At 45.6% G+C, this 16,969-nt stretch overlaps 1 protein-coding gene across 1 annotated transcript; it reads left to right on the forward strand.

Annotated features, from left to right (window-relative positions):
* The first annotated feature begins 6 nt into the window (after positions 1-6).
* On the forward strand, positions 7-16,551 carry adam8a (ADAM metallopeptidase domain 8a). The gene is made up of 25 exons (XM_015346432.2): positions 7-409; positions 1,576-1,685; positions 2,968-3,044; positions 3,337-3,415; positions 3,529-3,605; positions 5,430-5,613; positions 6,126-6,191; positions 6,327-6,398; positions 6,627-6,796; positions 7,407-7,488; positions 7,697-7,839; positions 8,146-8,323; positions 8,839-8,928; positions 9,960-10,155; positions 10,921-11,023; positions 11,580-11,760; positions 12,553-12,630; positions 12,733-12,817; positions 13,340-13,460; positions 13,627-13,804; positions 13,975-14,022; positions 14,209-14,265; positions 14,519-14,569; positions 15,046-15,123; positions 15,595-16,551. The coding sequence occupies exons 1-25, from the start codon at positions 364-366 to the stop codon at positions 15,643-15,645; spliced, it is 2,601 nt and encodes an 866-aa protein (XP_015201918.2). The 5' UTR covers positions 7-363; the 3' UTR covers positions 15,646-16,551.
* Positions 16,552-16,969: the final 418 nt, after the last annotated feature.

The raw sequence follows: 16,969 nt of genomic DNA on the forward strand, positions 1-16,969 counted from the left end.
CCACCAAGGCGACCCCTTTTCCTCAAACGGGACGTACAGGCCCTGCGTGCCTCCAGCAGAGTGACAGAAACAACGGAAAACAACAGATAAGACATCCGCACCGGAAAAGGGCGATGGGGAAAAAAAAAGTTTAATTCTGAAAGGTGAGCTGACTCAAGCGTTTCTACCGTTGCGGCAATTAAGTGCCGTTTCCTCTGAGAGAAGTGACCTGTGTGAGTCAGCGGGTGACTGGAGCGCTGGGCAGGCCACGCTGCGCTCCGCGGCTCCGGGAAGGGGCGGTGCTAAAACAGGCGAAGTTTTCTTGCGAAGCTAATTTCAGAGGTTTTTTCACATCTGGAAGCAGGAGAGCGGACCGGCGGGGACATGTGCGGGTTTGTCCTGTCTTCATTCATCTGCATTTCCTCGTGGGGTAAGCTCGGTGCTCAGTGGGTTGACTGAATGAATTCAAAACGTCCAGGCGTTTGGATCTCAGTCGTGCCAGACACTCTAACCTCTGTTTTTATATTTAACAAGACGTGTAGCGGTACTTGCGGGATTGCGTGATGTGCCTTTACTACTTTGAATGGTATCGTTTTATTATTATATTGAGTAGTTGATTGTCTGACGCCTTGACAAAAGCCGACTCGAAAAGATGACATGAACCACAATACATTAAACATGTATTATGAATACAACTTGAACTTTAAAAGTTGTACAAATAAAATGGAATACCTTTATTCTCACATTTTTAACGCTAACTTTTGCTTTAATTTTTCCGCACACAATCTGCATGTTTGATCTTAAAAAAGATGCATAACTTTTAAAACCTTGCATTTTTACACGAAGCACTGACCCAGTTCCCATTCTGATCATTCATCAATTGTCTGTGAAATGATCCCGAAATCAGATTGTTACTTTTTTCTTATTTTTTTTTTCTCTCAGCGGATACCTAAATTGTTGAATTTCTCCTTTCGGGGAAATGTCGTTTGACATCAGTTTTTAACACTTAAGTTCCGTTATTGTAAAGTTTTTTTTAAGCAAAAAGGGTTTTTTTTTCCAATGACGGCAGCCTGTTGGTACTTTTAGTTCTCGTCTGTCTGTGCTTTGTTTTCGCTCTTCAGAATATACATTTGTATTTCCAGAAAACCCGAGCGCTGAACAGTAGCACCCAAGTAAATACGAAACGTTAAAGAAAAAAACATTGAACTGACCCAGTTAAACCAAAGGTTACTTGGTATTTTACTTCGTGCATCCCAAAACACTATTCAGATGCGTATATATATATATTCACTTCTTTATATGCCACAAACATGTAAAATAAGCGGTGGTTTAAATACCAAGAAAATGAACCAAAAACAGAGCCGAGATAGTAGAATCGCTACTATTTAGTTTTGCGGTTTAGCTGCAATACAAATCCGCCAAGCGCTCTGTGGTAAGACTGCGGCGAATTGCGCTAAATTACACCATATAAAGGATTGTGCATTCCAGGAAAGGTAGTAGTCTACTGTTTTTATTTCATAGACAGAAATATTTGTAATTTAGATTGATGCGAAAAGGAATTTTTAATTTGAGCTTTTTTGGGGGTTCTATTTTCAGCGTTGCTTGTCAATGCGTTATCCTCGCTTCCTGACGTGGAGAAGTACGAGGTTATATCGCCTCGCAGGCTGAATAATGCCCGAGAAAAAAGGAGTCTTTCTACAGACAAGGTGTGTATCCAAGAGGCAGGTTTTTTTTTTCCCATACAAGTCTTTTCCCGCATAGATGAGAAAGGGTATCGCTGTGTGACGCATGTTATCAAGGTCAAACGGCTGAAAACGCAAAGCGGCTTGAAGCCTGTGCAAATGAACGATTTGTCCCGAAAGCGAGTGCTGTCGTGCTGATAACAAGGTGTGCACACAAGGGGTGGCCTCTAGTTTCTCGGCCTTAGCATTTCGACTACGGTTCTGTCTTCCCAGGGTTTGCGTGAGTAATTGGGGTTTTGGGAGTAAGTGCTAGACCATGGAGGCCTTGTGCCTCTGTGATCATCCGTCTATCCATTTTCTAACCACTTTTTCCAGTACACAGAGTTGCAGGGCAGCCAGAGCCTACCCCAGAAAGCAACACCCAGGATACACCCTGGATGGGACGCCAGTCCATCACAGGGCACACACAGACACACACTCGCGTCGGGGCCAATTTTCCCAAAGTCTTTGGACTGTGGGAGGAAACCCACAAGAACACGGGAGGGCGGGGGGGGCATACAAGCTCCGTCCAGATACAGTCGCACCCCCGGAATTAAACCCAGGGCCCCAGCACTGTGAGGCAGCCATGCTAACCACTGCACTGCCATGCTGCCTGCTCTGTGATCAATGCTTCCTTTTTCCTGTTCTCCTCATGCATTGCGTGACAGCAGGAGCCCCGAGGGACCATTAATGCCTCGTTATTTCAGGAGTCATCACTCCTCCCCCACGGCCCAGAGCCATGTGAATGTGGGCGACAGCTACGCGCCGCACACTGCAGATCTTGCCCCGAAACTCCTCTGTCCGAGTGCAGTCCAAGCTGCCGGCAGCTGGGGGTCCCAGTATCGTGACAGAATCAGAGCTCCGGTCAGCAGCATTGCTCAGGGGCAGCGAGGGGAGGGGGAAATGAGTGGAATAGCTTCCTCTGGCATGGAGTGGTCTCAGCCTCGGAGCCGATGGGAGCCTTCGCTTCATTAACTGATTAACTGATAGATCTCGAATGCATTAGACAGAGAATGGTCTGTGCTTTCTCTGTAGAAGAGTTTCTTGACTTTGCATCCCCTTGTCCTTCCCTCCCCCCCAAGCGCACGCAACATCGCAACCATCCAGTGACTGGAGTGTCTTTCAAACAGTCCCGTATAACCTCCCCTAATCCATTTTTCTTAGTGGATGCTTTAGCTGCTTGCCAGTATACATCTAGTTCTTCACAAACGTGACCCTGCCTTGTCCAGATCGTCAGGATTGCTGAGGTTTGCGTTTGTAATTGCAGAGGCTGTATTCTGAAGAGCTGCGGTATGCTTTGACCATAGAAGGCAGGAACTACACTCTTCATCTTGAAAAAAACAGGCAAGATACATTTTTCCTAGAAACGTCGGCGAAATTGCATTCTGAGTAACGCTGGAGTTCCATCTGCATGAAACAGCTTATTATTTTCTTGTGACTGGGGGGCAATTTGCTTTGAGAATATACTGTGGGAAAGGAATGGGCTAGAATTGCCCATTTAATTTCTTCTGTTGTATTACATTATTTTCTAGAAATTTGGGGTACTCAGACGCAAGTCAGAAATGATTTATGTTCCTCCATTTAAATGTTATGTGTTTATTGTATTAACCAAAGTTTCTGCTCTCTCTTTACTTAGAAATCTATTGGGTAAAGACTATACGGAAACACATTATTTAAAAAATGGTACAGAGGTGACTAGCACACCAAACCTAAAGGTAAGCAAAGACATTACCTTAACAAGCATGTCCAACCATGCTTATGATGTCTGCAGTCCTAGAATTCGGATTAATCAGAATATTAATTGATGCATTTTATGGCTTTTATGCAGGATCACTGCTATTATCAGGGACACATCCAGGGGATGAATGATTCGTCAGCCAGTGTTGAAGTGTGTTCTGGAATCAGGTACTTATAGGTTTGATTTGCCCACTTTTGTATCATAATGCTCTTATCCACACAAGCCACCTGTCTACTGTATATCTCTCTTTGGACCCTGAGCAGCATAAATGGGAATCAGGAACCAGCTCCTCAGATTGGAAGGAATGGTGGACAGATGAGACAATTATATTCTCTGTCTTATAAGATCTCATCAAATTTATAGCCTTTCCAAAAACTTAACCCATATTTGACTTAAACACAGTCAAACTACTGTATCTACGGTATCGACAAGGAAAATCTGACAAGAGCAAAAGCTGTCTATTATATAGTGCTAGAAAAGAAAGTATAGTCCAGTAATAGTTACAAGGTTCTTTTGCAATGAAAGTAATTATTTTGTGTACAGACGTAATATTTTACCAGTCCAGGGGGAAAGGTAGTTTCTGATAATATAAAAGAACATCAAAAGAATTATAAATAAGAGAACCGCCTATCTATCTCATTATTTTGAGTTCATTGATTTGAGTGCCTCCTCCAGTTGTTGCTTGAAAGAGGCCAGGGTGTTCTCTACTCCTACAACTCTTTGGGTAAAGAAGTGCCTCCAGTTCTTAATTTTAAATGTGCTTTCTCCTTAGTTTATCCCCTTGTGTCCCCTGGTTTGCACCCCCAAAAGCCCAGTGTGCTTTTCAGCTTCCTCTTTTCAGTTCAGAGAACTAAGAAAATTTGTCATATCCTGTTTACCACTCAGGGAGTGGTGTCTCTCCCCATTTAGCAATATTTATTACTCAAAACCTTCGTGAAGTCATTTCTGTCATCACTTTAACAGTAGAAAGAACATAATTATGATTAATTTTCTTAATCATTATTAATTTTAAATACGCAAGACTGTATGTAGCTCCCACTCGTATGCCTGTTAAATAGCTGATATTGGGTGGTTTCCAGGGCTGATGACTATTTCCTCTCTTAGTTATGTAGTGGAGATTGCATGTCAGAATTCTCCTGCAGCTGGCTCCCTAATCAGTTAATTGGTAATTACTAGGATCAATATACCATTAAAGGGCATGGTGCACTCATTCTGCCTGTACTACACAAACCAGTACAGCGCTATGTCACAGGAGGTACAGTACTTTGTTTCCACCATATTTAATAATGACCTGTGTAATACTCCAGAATGAGTCACCTAAAACCTTTATTACTGGACATGTATTTGCAGAACTTTCCCATCAGGAGTGAACAACTCCACAGGTCCCCCAGAAAGCGAGAATCTCATCTCTGAGAAAAGCCTAACAAGAGTGCTTCTCTGAAAGCCCCTCATCTGGCTCCTACCCTGCTAGCTGTAGTAATTACCGGCAGGAGACAGTATAAAGGAGAGACAGAAAGCACAGTGATGATAAATAAACATGTCGTGGGGTAGTTTGAAGATGGAAGAATCAAAGAGTTTTGAAAGTGAAGAACTGATAAATGCTCTGGCCCCCAGAGGGGATGTTTCTCCAGCTCTGCGTAAGGGGGGGGAGAGTTTCATCTCACGAGCGGCACAGAGCTCTTCTGAGGACACAGCATCATGTTGTTTAACTAAAAGCAGTTGCTCCAAAAGTCAGAGTTCTGACCTCCTGCAGATGATGTCGAAGGATGTGGTTTGATTCAACTTTCAGACCCCAGTTCTGTGAACAGGACAGCTGCAAATCTAACTTTTCTGGCTTGCTTGCTCTCAACGGGAAGCAGCTAGCTTGCAGTGAGGGTGACTCCCCTGCCTGTGGTTAGACCGTCGTTTCTGTGGCTATTTTTGGGGAAATATTGTTGCGCGAAGGTCTTTCCCACTCGCAGTGACTGGTGCTCTGTCTTTCTGTGCGGCAGGGGGCTGGTGAGGGCCGGGCAGAAGCTCTTCCTGATCGAGCCCCTGGGTGGCTCTGGGGACGGAGAGCACGCCCTCTACAGGCAGGAGCACTTGCGCAGGAAGAGATCCGCCTGCCGAGAGGCCAATAGAACCGTCTTTGACAAAGACCCCAAGCCCGCGGGTTTCATCAGGATTCAGAGCTGGGTAAGGGGAGTTTTCCATCCTCGGGTCCTGGGCGCAGTGTCAGACTCATCCCGGATTTTTTTTGTTATCTGCCACCTTGATTTCCTTGCTGTGTTGGAGTTTCAGGCTGTAGTTTGACAGGTGTATGTTGATAGGGTTTGTGCCTTTGTGGTAAGTACTGTGTTGTGTAAGACGCAGCCGCCTGTCAGTCAGTCAGTCAGACCTGTGCTGTGCTCCTGGGCGAAGGCACAGCTCCCAGTTTTCAGGGAAGATGTAGGACCCAAACCCGCAGAAGCCCAGTGCCTCATGAAGGTGACGTCGATGGGATTAAGATGTTTCTCAAGGGGTGAAAGTGAGATAGCCTGTCCCCAGACTAAGGTTATTCAAGATTGCAGTGTAAGTCATTTTCTTCAGGGAATTTTGTTTTTAAATTAAAAGTTTGAGGAGCAGAAAGGTCTCTGTCTCTGAGCCGAGAGTTCTTCCTCTCTTTCCCTGATCAGAAAATATAAAGCCCGTTTCTTCTTTCTTTCCAGAGAAGTGCTCCAGTTGTAAAAGGCCCAAAATATGTGGAGTTGTTCTTGGTTGTGGATAACACAGAGGTAACTATTCAAATCAAATTATTATTATTATTATTATTATTATTATTATTATATTCATTACAGAAATGAAGATGCATATAGTAACAGAATGGACTCTGCAGTCTTGATGATCATGTTACTTTCTTAATATTGCAGTACAAACAACATAATAAAGATATGAGTCAGATTCGTCGTCGAATGATGGACGTCACTAATCATATAGATAAGGTAATTCACTCACCATTTTCTTCCAGTTAATGCAGTGGAGAGCTCGGCCTTTAAATTCAATATGCATTTAGTCTTAACATAATCTGATGGTCTCAAGTGGAAACGTAACTGTTGTTAGACCAGAGTGGGAGGAGACCTCTGTGCTTTTAGCATCAATGAACTCATTAAACATACGGCCTCTTTTTGTCCTGAGGGAAGAATCTGATTATGTTCTCGCCGCCTTTCCAGCTGTATCGCACCATTAACATCCGTGTCATGCTGGTGGGGCTGGAGGTCTGGACTGACTGGGACAAGATCGATGTCAGTACCGATCCAGATAAAACCCTGACCAGGTTCCTTGAATGGCGCAAGAACGTACTGCTGAAGAAGAAGAGGCACGACAATGCCCACTTTGTCACGTAAGTGCTGGGCTGCTTGCCCTTTGCATGTTCGCAAGTTCATATTTTCACATTGTGAACTCTATGTGCATTGAGGCTATGAATGCACAGAGGACGAACTAGTGGCAGTTTCAGGGAAATCAAATTGAACAACTGTAGGACACATGAATTGACAAACTGCAGCTACAGTAATAATAATCCATACACTTCTGTAGTGCTTTTCTGGACACTCCTCTCAAAGCACTTTACAGGTAATGGGGACTCCCATCCACCACCATCAATACGTAGCACCTCCTGCATGATGCGTACAGAACAGCAAAAAAAGAAATCTTTGAGCTGGTCACCCCAGTGCTGTGCCTGTTCTCTGGGTGTCCTGTGAGGATGGGAGCAAGTCCATGAAGACAGGCCATAGAGGAGATGTACCCCAGCCTTCTGCGCTGTGACCTAGCCACGGTTTCTGTCGGCAGTGTTGTCCCACTGAGTCAAATCTGGCAGACTAGGCTTCAGAGAGGACGCACACAGTGCACGGACACAACATTACAGGCCGTCGGCGTAGATCATTTCGGAATAATTTCACTTTTGTTTCTGTGCAACCCTGGTTTTTAATTTCATGCTCATCTCTTCTTTCCAGGGGTATCAGCTTTGTTGGCTCCACAGTCGGCCTAGCAAATAAGTTTGCGATGTGCACCATCAATTCTGCTGGTGTTAACGAGGTAGGTCACTTGTAATGGTGGTAATCACGCGGTTATCGTCAGCGGTCAATGCGTCCAGCAACAAGGAAAGTGTAACACGAACCGCAAGTGGCTGTCGCAAGGCCCGGTGAATATATATCTAAAAACCTGTTGGTGGTCAAGACTAACCGGGAAGTAACGAGTGGCGAACCGATCGAACCCGATCTCACAGGTTTCCCTTTGTCCGCAGGACCACAACCCCAATTCCATAGGCCTGGCGTCAACCATTGCTCACGAGATGGGGCACAACCTGGGCATGTCACACGACACGGAGAGCTGCTACTGTGAGAAGTCTCTGTCCCCCAAGGGATGCGTTATGGCACCAAGCGTGGGGTAAGGCCGTGCCCTCTTCCCAGGAAAAGGCCCAGCCTCAGCGAGTGGGGAAGAAGTGGGTGCTATTCGGTGGCAATTTTAATAGGGGGGGGTGCCACGATTTGTGTTTCTTTGTGAAACAAAATAATCGGAAGCATTGTTCACTGTGGCACTGAGGAGGAAGAAAAGCAGGGATAAACGCCAGAAGGTGACTTTACTGTGTGAGATGTCTGAGGTCTGGAGAGAAGCGTCGTCAGGGGACGCGCGTGTGGGGGCCCTGGTCTCCGGAGAGGGGTGACCGGGTGCTCTCTTTTCCTCTTTGCTCAGGGACGTCTTCCCCCAGAGCTTCAGCAGCTGCAGCCAGCAGGAGCTGGAGTCGTTCCTGAACCAGATCAGCTCTGCCTGTCTGAACAACGTCCCCAGTGCAGGTGACCTGTTTGGGGGCCCTGAGTGTGGAAACATGTTTTTGGAGCCAGGGGAGGAGTGTGACTGCGGGACAGTTGAAGTAAGAAACCCTGGCGCGTGGCCCGTCTTTGGCTCTGTATTGCACAAAACCTCCATGTCTAAGCGAATGTAGTCAATAAATTCACAAACCCAGCTGTAACATTGAATTGTACAATCCACTTCATTTCAATCCAGTTTTCATTTCAGTTGGGATAGTGATATGATTTTCTGCTTTGGTCATAATAACTTTGCTAAGTGAATTCCTATTATTATTCTGAGTTTTTATTTTATTTTATTCAGAACACCGTTACAAGACTGTAGGTTATTATCAACTGTTGAAGAGACTTTAGGTTTTTATCTAAATATCTTATTTAGACTTAGATGTGCACCCTTTTGTGCAACACGGCACTCTACTGGAACAATGTGACACAACACTCAAGGCTACAACAGCAGGTGCCCAACCGGGATTTGAACCCGCAACCTTTCGGCGCCCTCGCCACTGTGCCGCCGCCGCCAACCCCATGTGCCGCCAGTCATTCTGAGTGAGTCCCCTGAAGGCAGTGTGTCTTGTTGCAGGAGTGCAGGAACCCGTGCTGCAATGCCACCACGTGCCGCCTGACAGAAGGAGCGCAGTGTGCCCAGGGGGAGTGCTGCCAGGCCTGCAAGGTACCAGCGTCCCCTCCCTCCATCACGTTCGGCCAAGAAAGAGCTAATCGCCCTGGGAAGAAACGTCATCCTTCCAGAGCCTTCCCAAAGCACTAGAGCAGTTCCATCTCCTGAAACCAATAGCCTGTTATCACTAATGTCTCCTTCTTCTTTCGGGGCCGAAGTTTTATTATCGCATCCTTAACCTTTCAGAGAGTTTCTGGCCAGGGCTCATCATCCTCAGTTCTCTACCCCTTGACTGTTTTCAGCGCCGGCTGTGCGCCTCATTCAGAATCAATCCATCTAGTTCCTTAAAAAGAATGCTCCCCTTAACTTTAAAAAAGTTCCCTTTCACAGCTTTGAAAGTTTGCTGTAGCTTTCAGGACAATGTTCGTACCGAGCCTTCAGAGTCCTTGCGTTAGGGGCAAGAGAGCCCCGGACGTGGGCACCAGGCTGCCAGTCTGCGTCTGGTCTCCCAGTGGGGGACGAGCTGTACAGAGGAGATAGGGCCTCTGGAAACCACAGGATACACACTGCAGCACTTCCTTTAAGATAGTGAACGGCAGGCAGGAAGACATGAACTCTCACCACATATCTGCTCATACTGTATATAGTGTAGTACAGAGGTAGGCGTTGAGCACAAATGTAGTTTCATATTTTGTGTAAACTAAATGGAGCTCTTTTACTGGCATTCAGTAGGGTAATGTCAAACAAAGCCAATTTCACCCAGCAGTTTTAAATAACAATTATTGCTGATTTGTCGCTTTAGATATCTCACACAAAAAAACTACTTTTGCATCTTTGACTCCTGCATTCCTTCTCCACCCCATCTCCTCCGGTACAGCTGCCCCTTGTTAACACCCCTCTCTCTGAGCCTGCTCGTCCTCTGACCAGGAGACTGCCCCCCTCACCAAGCCAGTCAGGACTAACCTGTTGTACTTCAAATAGTCAGGAAACATTCACAACGTGGCTTCTCGGATTCACAATCCGGTACCTGGAAGTGGTTATTCCTTGTGACACTGACTCCTGTTTTTTTTTCCCGTCTGCGCTAGCTGAAACCAGCGGGAGTTGTGTGCAGGAAGAGCGCGGGGGACTGTGACCTGGACGACTTCTGCAGCGGTCTCTCTGCGGAGTGTCCCAAGGACGACTTCAAGATGAATGGGCTCCCCTGTGAAAATAACCAGGGCTACTGCTTCAATGGGCAGTGCCCCACCCACCTGCAGCACTGCCAGATTCTCTGGGGGCCAGGTACTCCTGGAGCACACTGGAGCCTTTCTTTTAACTACCTGATTATTAGCATCTAGCCATCTAGCCTTTAAAACAGATAAGATAAGAGATCACTTTATTGGCCATATACAATTTCTTGTATTAGGACCTTGTCTTTTTCGCACACACCCACTTCCTCTCCATGAGACACACAGACAGGGAGAGAAGCTTGGGGTCAGAGCGCAGGATCAGCCATTTATACAGCACCCCTAGAACAGTTGGGGGTTAAGGGCCTTGGTCAGGGGCCCAACAGAGTAGGATTCCTCTGCCGGCCACAGGATACAAACCAGCAACCTTCCAGCTATAGGTGCAGAGCCACTGCACCGTCCCTTAAAAGCAGTATTTCGTCACACTCCTCAATACACCGATTAAGCTCAGCCAGTGTATATACTGAAATATCGAAAGTGGTATAAACTTGAAGACATCAATAGAAATTGTGATTTATAAAACACTGCTGAGTTATCAAGTACAGCAAACAAGAGCAGCCTGTACGCATCAGAAAATGTACATAAGATTAAATCTCCCAGAAATTCTGAATTTCTTATGCCGGCCTACTTTGCCTATTCAGGGAAACATTACACTTTCTAATGTGATTGTCATGTACAGCAAAGGAAATGTGTAGACTTAACTATGCAATGCCAAAGCAAATCAGACATTTTTACCTTATAGTTTACTATATGTTTCTGTGCTTTACAGCTTCTGTGCCTGCACATTTTTTACCCGTGATCTGTTTTTTATGTCTTTAAGGTGCCCAAGTTGCTCCAGATCTTTGCTTTAAGAATAACCAACAGGGAAATCTACATCTGTTCTGCAAAAAGACCAGATATGGTCCTCAGCCCTGTGCACAGGAGTAAGTCTTCATCGATATGGCTGCTATTATTACTAACACTGCAGTGCTGCTATATCGTTCAAGTAGGTAGCTGCGTCAGCATGCGTAGGCTGCAAAGGCATGTGTAAAGGTTTATTCCGTGCTGAAAAGAGAAGAAAGGAAACACAACGTTTCGGCTTCCTCACACCCGAAGAAGGCTCCACAGCCGAAACGTTGGGTTTCCTTTCTTCTCTTTTCAGCACGGAATAAACCTATTACTTGTTCCAATACTGCTATATTACTTCTATTTTGCGAGGCTGCGTGAAAGAAAAGGTGATTACAAATCAAAACCGTCTAGATGGCATCTCCTGCCTGCCTCAGATTTTCTGACCTGCCTCTGTCACCCGACTCTACTGGGGACGAGGGCATAGCGCCTGGGGGCCTCTTTTGTAAAGTGCAAGTTTTGAAGAGACAGAATGTGCAAATTACAGAACTTCCATAGCTTACTGATGAAAACTAACAGAGAACAAGCAGCTCAGCTGCTGTACCTGGAAACCTTGTGCTGCTATAATACAATTGAGGCCGCTTTCTTTCTCAGGGATGTTAAATGCGGAAAGATCCATTGCACTGGGGGCAGTGACCTCCCTGTCACACAAAGTAAATACGTCCTCACCATGTCCTGGCCCCAGCTGTTGAAGTGCAATGTCGCTGAGGTAACCGACACAGAAGCGGAGGATATTGGTCTTGTTCCAACTGGAACTAAGTGCGGCGACAACAAGGTAAGAGCGTTAATCCCCATCCTTTTTATTCACTTAAATGAGCTTCATCCATCTTCCTCTAATTTCCTTAGAAGCGTTTTAGGTCTGGACTTTTACAGTAGTGTGTGTTAGGTGGGATTAGAAAGCTAAGTGGCTTCAGCCTGCCTAAGGGGTGATGTGCGCCCCAGAATGGTCACCCCGGGTGGTGGAATGGAGGGGGTTTGGTCTGGGGGGCACTGCTGAGTGTTGGCGAAATTTTCCTCCCTCTTCCCCTTAAAAGACAGTCAGGAGTCCGTCTCAGAAGTTAAAAGAAGCTTTTATGTCATGCGCATGGGAGCGCAACACACAGAGATGCTCGGTGTATTTTTCTCAAAGTAATTCAACTAGGACAGTCCTTAAATATGTTTCCATTATCCATCACACTTCCCTGTGCTGACAAGATTGGCAGTGTCCCAAAATCACGCACATCTTCCTACCTCCCTATTCGCTAAAGATAAATTCTTTTAATACAATTGGTTACTTAGTTGTATAGCACACATTCCTCTATAGCACAGTATAGAATTACATAGCAGCCCTTGTGTCCAGCATTCTTCCAATTCAGTTCAAACCAGTTCTATATGTCCACCTTATAAAATATTGCATCCTCTGCACGAAAAGTGTATACAAAGTTCACAGAAACCCTCTCAACATGAGCCACGACCCTAGTAGAGGATGATTACTCTCAGTGGAGATACTGTAGGAGGTGATGTTTCCTGGACTTCATTTGTTTCCACCCTGTTTACACTTCTCCTGTCCTCCACATCCTCGTCCTAGGTTTGCTATGGTAACGCCTGTAAGGACATTGCAGTTTACGGCACAAAGGGCTGTTCGGAGAAGTGCAATAACCATGGGGTGAGTAGCGCGGCGTTAGTCGGCGCTTCCTTCCCTTCCAAGACCATGTGTGCCCGCAGTCAGACCCTGAGCCCCTGTCTGTGTTCTGGTTCACCTGTCCAGGTGTGCAACCATGAGAGGAAATGCCACTGTGACCCCGGCTGGGCACCGCCCTACTGCGACGTGAAGCTGTCCGAACTCCCCCAAGGCAGGTCTTTGTGCTCTTGTTCCTGTGCGCTGATCACTTGTCCACGTGCAAACGCCCCATCTGACGCTTTCCAGCCTCTTAGGTTGCAAAACCCAGGAGCATGATCTATTATTTATAAGTGCTAGTCTATTATAAAAATAAATTTTCTTCGTTCATCATTTCAATTTTCTGTTTGTGTGGTAACACAAGCAGAGTGTTGTGGCCGTGTGTGTGTTTGGTTTTTCTGTGAAGGCGTGTGAGCACCTTCATTTCCATTTTTATGAAAGTTTGAAAATAATGTTTGAAAAAAAATGCGATTCGTTCATGACCTGCAGGTTGCGGCATCAGAAAGGGTTTTATTCTAACCCTTCCTGATGCGACAGGGTCGTTAATACTGGAAATCCCAGAGAGTGAGGTGTTGCAGTAAGCTGTTCAGAGCAGTCACCGGGTCACTGATAGTTAATCGTGCGCTCTGTGGTGTGAAAGAGCGACAGAGGTGTATTCTGGGTAGGGAGCTGAGAGGTAAACGTGTTCTCTCCTCAGGTGGCAGTGCGGTGGTGATCGCAGTCTCTGTGGTGGTCACCATCTTGGTGCTGCTGCCCCTCATCGTTGGAGGCCTGATATGCTGCAGACGGGGCAGGAAGGAAGTCTACTCCACTAAAAAGTTAGTTTCAATCTGGTTTTTTTTTTGGAGGGTGGGGGAATCAGATCAGATGCATCAAAAGACAAGATGCTCGTCTGTAAATTTAAAGCGGTATGTTCATAGGAAAGCTGACAGAAATGTGACTGTCAACATTGTTCAGATGCTGTATTCTCTCCAACCCCTGCAGGAGGGCCCACAGTGCCTCCGGCCTGTCGAACCCCCTGTTCCACGGGGTCAGCACCAAGAGCAGCCCTCGGTGCGCCCCCCCCAGGATCAGCACCCCCACCTTCCTGGAGTCATCGGCCTCTCCCCTGCCCTGCGCCCCGCTGCGTTCCACAGTCACCCCCAGCCGCGCGCCACCTCAGGTGAGCCCCACCACTCCCCTCCTCTGCCTGCTGGGAAGTGTGAAGCCAGGCCGTCCCCACTCCGCTGTGTGGTTCTGCCCGCTTCGGTGCTGCTGCAAGGACAGGAATTCAGTTCCAATGGGGTTTTTTTGTGCATTGATGGTGTATTTCTATTTCCTGTATTTTAACAGCCTCCCCCAAAAATAGCAGCGACTCAGTCTGCGGCAAAATCATCCCCAGTAAGTACTATCCACCATCCCTTATTCACGCTTAGATAATATAAATATGTATTTAATTTGTAGCTGTAGCAGTAATGGTAGAATCAGCCGGCTTTGTAATCGCTGTCTTTCTTAATTACTTATTTTTGTCACATGTAAAATCTGAAGTTTTATCTGTTGTAAATATTTCCTGTTTCCTTCTGTCAGATCGTAAAACCCAGCCAGCCACCTCCTCTTCCACCTCCTGAAACAGTGTGTTTTCAGGTAAAGAGAAATTATTTTATTTATCCAGATCTTTAGGGTATTCCCTTTTTGTAGCAGTTTTTTTTAAAAAAAAGCAAAAACGGAGCATGAAAAATACAGCTTTGTGCCTTTCAGATCAGATCCTTACAAGATCGCTTTGCTGGTGTTCTTGGTGTTTTCCACTTGAAATACAAGAGTGTGCTCTGGAACACACAAATACCTAATGATCAAAGAGACTGGAGTTCTAAAAATATATGTTCTGTATTTGTTTCAGGCCAAACCTCCTGCACCCAAGAAGCCTTTGCCTGATCTAAGCGTCAAACAGGTGAGTCATTTTTCACCATGAGCACTGAGCGAGACATGCAGATCCACCACGCTCTTCAACAGGGTATTGGAGTTAAACATGATTTATGCAGTGTAATTTTTTTCAGCTGCCCATTTCCAATGGCATTTCGGTGCTGTCTTGGGTTTTTGCTGGGTGCTCTGGTTTCCTCCCACAGTCCAAAGGCATGCTGGAAAATTGGCCCCGGTGTGAGTGTGTGTATGTCTTGAGTTTGTGTCCGTGTGTGCCCTGCGTCCCATCCAGGGCGTACCCTGCCTTGTGCTCGTTGCTTGCTGGGATAGGCTCTGGCTCCCCAGACCCTAAACTGGATGAAGCGGTGAAGAAATGGACAAGCAAAATGATGTGAATTCAGAATAGCTTTTTTTTTAAAAAAAAAAAAAAACACTCTTAAGTCCATGTCTGACTTGGAGTGTTTTAAAACTGACAATGCCGCTAAAATCGCGTTCTTCCGTTTGCAGGTGGCGAAGCCAAACTCGGCTCCACCAGTGCCTCCTGTGAAACCTCCAGGCTCTGCCCCTCACCGGAAACAGCCTCAGGTGGGGTCTTCTTGCATATATATATATATTCCTGCAATCACTGAAACATGACAGAGGGGTCAGAGCTGCCGAGGTTGTGACTCCCAGTTTCACACACCTCACTGCTTAAGGGCAGTTATCAGTCTGTACTGTCACACCCAGGATTGACCAACAGCATGGGACTCATTTTAGATCAAAACAAGGATGATAATTTAGGATAATTTACTAAATTAATGCCCCCTGTGGCACAGGACTCTGATTTCCCCAGACAGACCCAGGGGCGTAACATCACCACAACAGGCTTGTGTTAACCAAGCCCATCTTCCTGACACTGATCGCTCCCTCCCCCACCAAAAAGGCACTCGCATTCATTTTGAAGGGTGTAGCCATGTCTTCGACCTGCTTGTTATCTGTAGACAAGTAAGCACAGCTCTGAGAGATCAAGCTGTAGACGACTGCTGCTTGATTTAATCATGACCTGCTGCTTTACAGGTGGCAGGGAAACCAAAGACTGCACTGATGCCCCCCGTCAAGCCGAGATGATGAGCAAACAGAAGACCCACGGGGACTTGCATCTGAACCTGCGCTGCTGGGAAGGGGAGCTTGGCGCTACTGTAACGAGACAGTGATTTTGAAGAAGACGGCGATGCTTTTTTGTGTTTGTACATGCTCTGGAGAAAAAATGACAGGATATCTTGGAAAGACTATGAATACAGTATATGTGTGCTAGTTTGTGCACAGCATGAAGGGAATTTTCCCAGATTATTTGGTTTTTCTAGCGGGTAAAATTGGAAGTTACTCCTGCCTCTCGTTTCAGTTATGTGACTGGCATGAGGTCACAGTCCTTCCTTTTGTACAAGAGTCTTGCTTTGCTTGGCAGTTCCTTCTGAGTGCTTCAGATTAAAACCTATTGTTGACTCAGCCTGCAGCTGCAAGCCATGTGAATCGAAGGGACATAAGCGAACTTGCGAGTTTAGAGAACTATGTTTATTTTGCATCTGAATGTGGTCTACCTTACATTAGCATAGCTTGAAGACAAGAAGCCCAAATGGAGTACAGATTCCGAGGAACCCATGACACAGCAGCACCATCTTTCACACAGGGGAACGTTGGCGAGAGATCAGATTCACTCTGGGTTGTGAGCAAAACAGAAATGTTAGCTTTCGAATTATTTTTTATTTCCCATGTCTGGATGTCAAGAAAATTGAAAACCTTGTATTCAGCTGGACTGAATCGATGTCTTTATTCAGACTAGAAAGTTGAATATTGCATTGTTAAATTATTTTTTATTCTGATTTTATGAGTATTTCACACGGTGCCTTACAAGTAATTCAATGTGATGGAAATGAACTTGACGAACAGTTTGCTGTGACCCTTGTATTTATTGTTATTTATGTGCTACAAGTAATAAACAAATAATAAAAAATCTTAAGTGTTATTTTTCCCTGACCTGCACACAAGTCTGGATTTGTCAATGCTCAACTGGTGAACGTGATGGAGAATGTGTTGTGTCTACCCATCTAGTAACCTGGCTGAAACATTAAAGGTAATTTACACAAGTAAGGTAAAGAAGAAACACAGATTCTATTTTATTCTATTTTATGTAATGCATGAAAGCACTCTGTTGAATATAGCACAAGGCATTTACACAGTGAAAGAGACAGTAATGAATACAACACTGCACGCTCAGTGAAAACAAGACCGACGTCTGCTTTAATATTGACAGTCAAGTTAAGAGCAGATCTACAGTTGTAGCCTGAACAGGTGAGTTTTGGGTGGAGGGAGCATTCTAGGGGGTAAAAATATAGTATATGGAAGTTATTGACTGAAGTTCACAAGGGATAACAATGACAAGTCAAATTCACAA

The sequence above is a fragment of the Lepisosteus oculatus genome, chromosome 4 (assembly GCF_040954835.1).
Source record: "Lepisosteus oculatus isolate fLepOcu1 chromosome 4, fLepOcu1.hap2, whole genome shotgun sequence".
Lineage (NCBI taxonomy): Eukaryota > Metazoa > Chordata > Actinopteri > Semionotiformes > Lepisosteidae > Lepisosteus > Lepisosteus oculatus.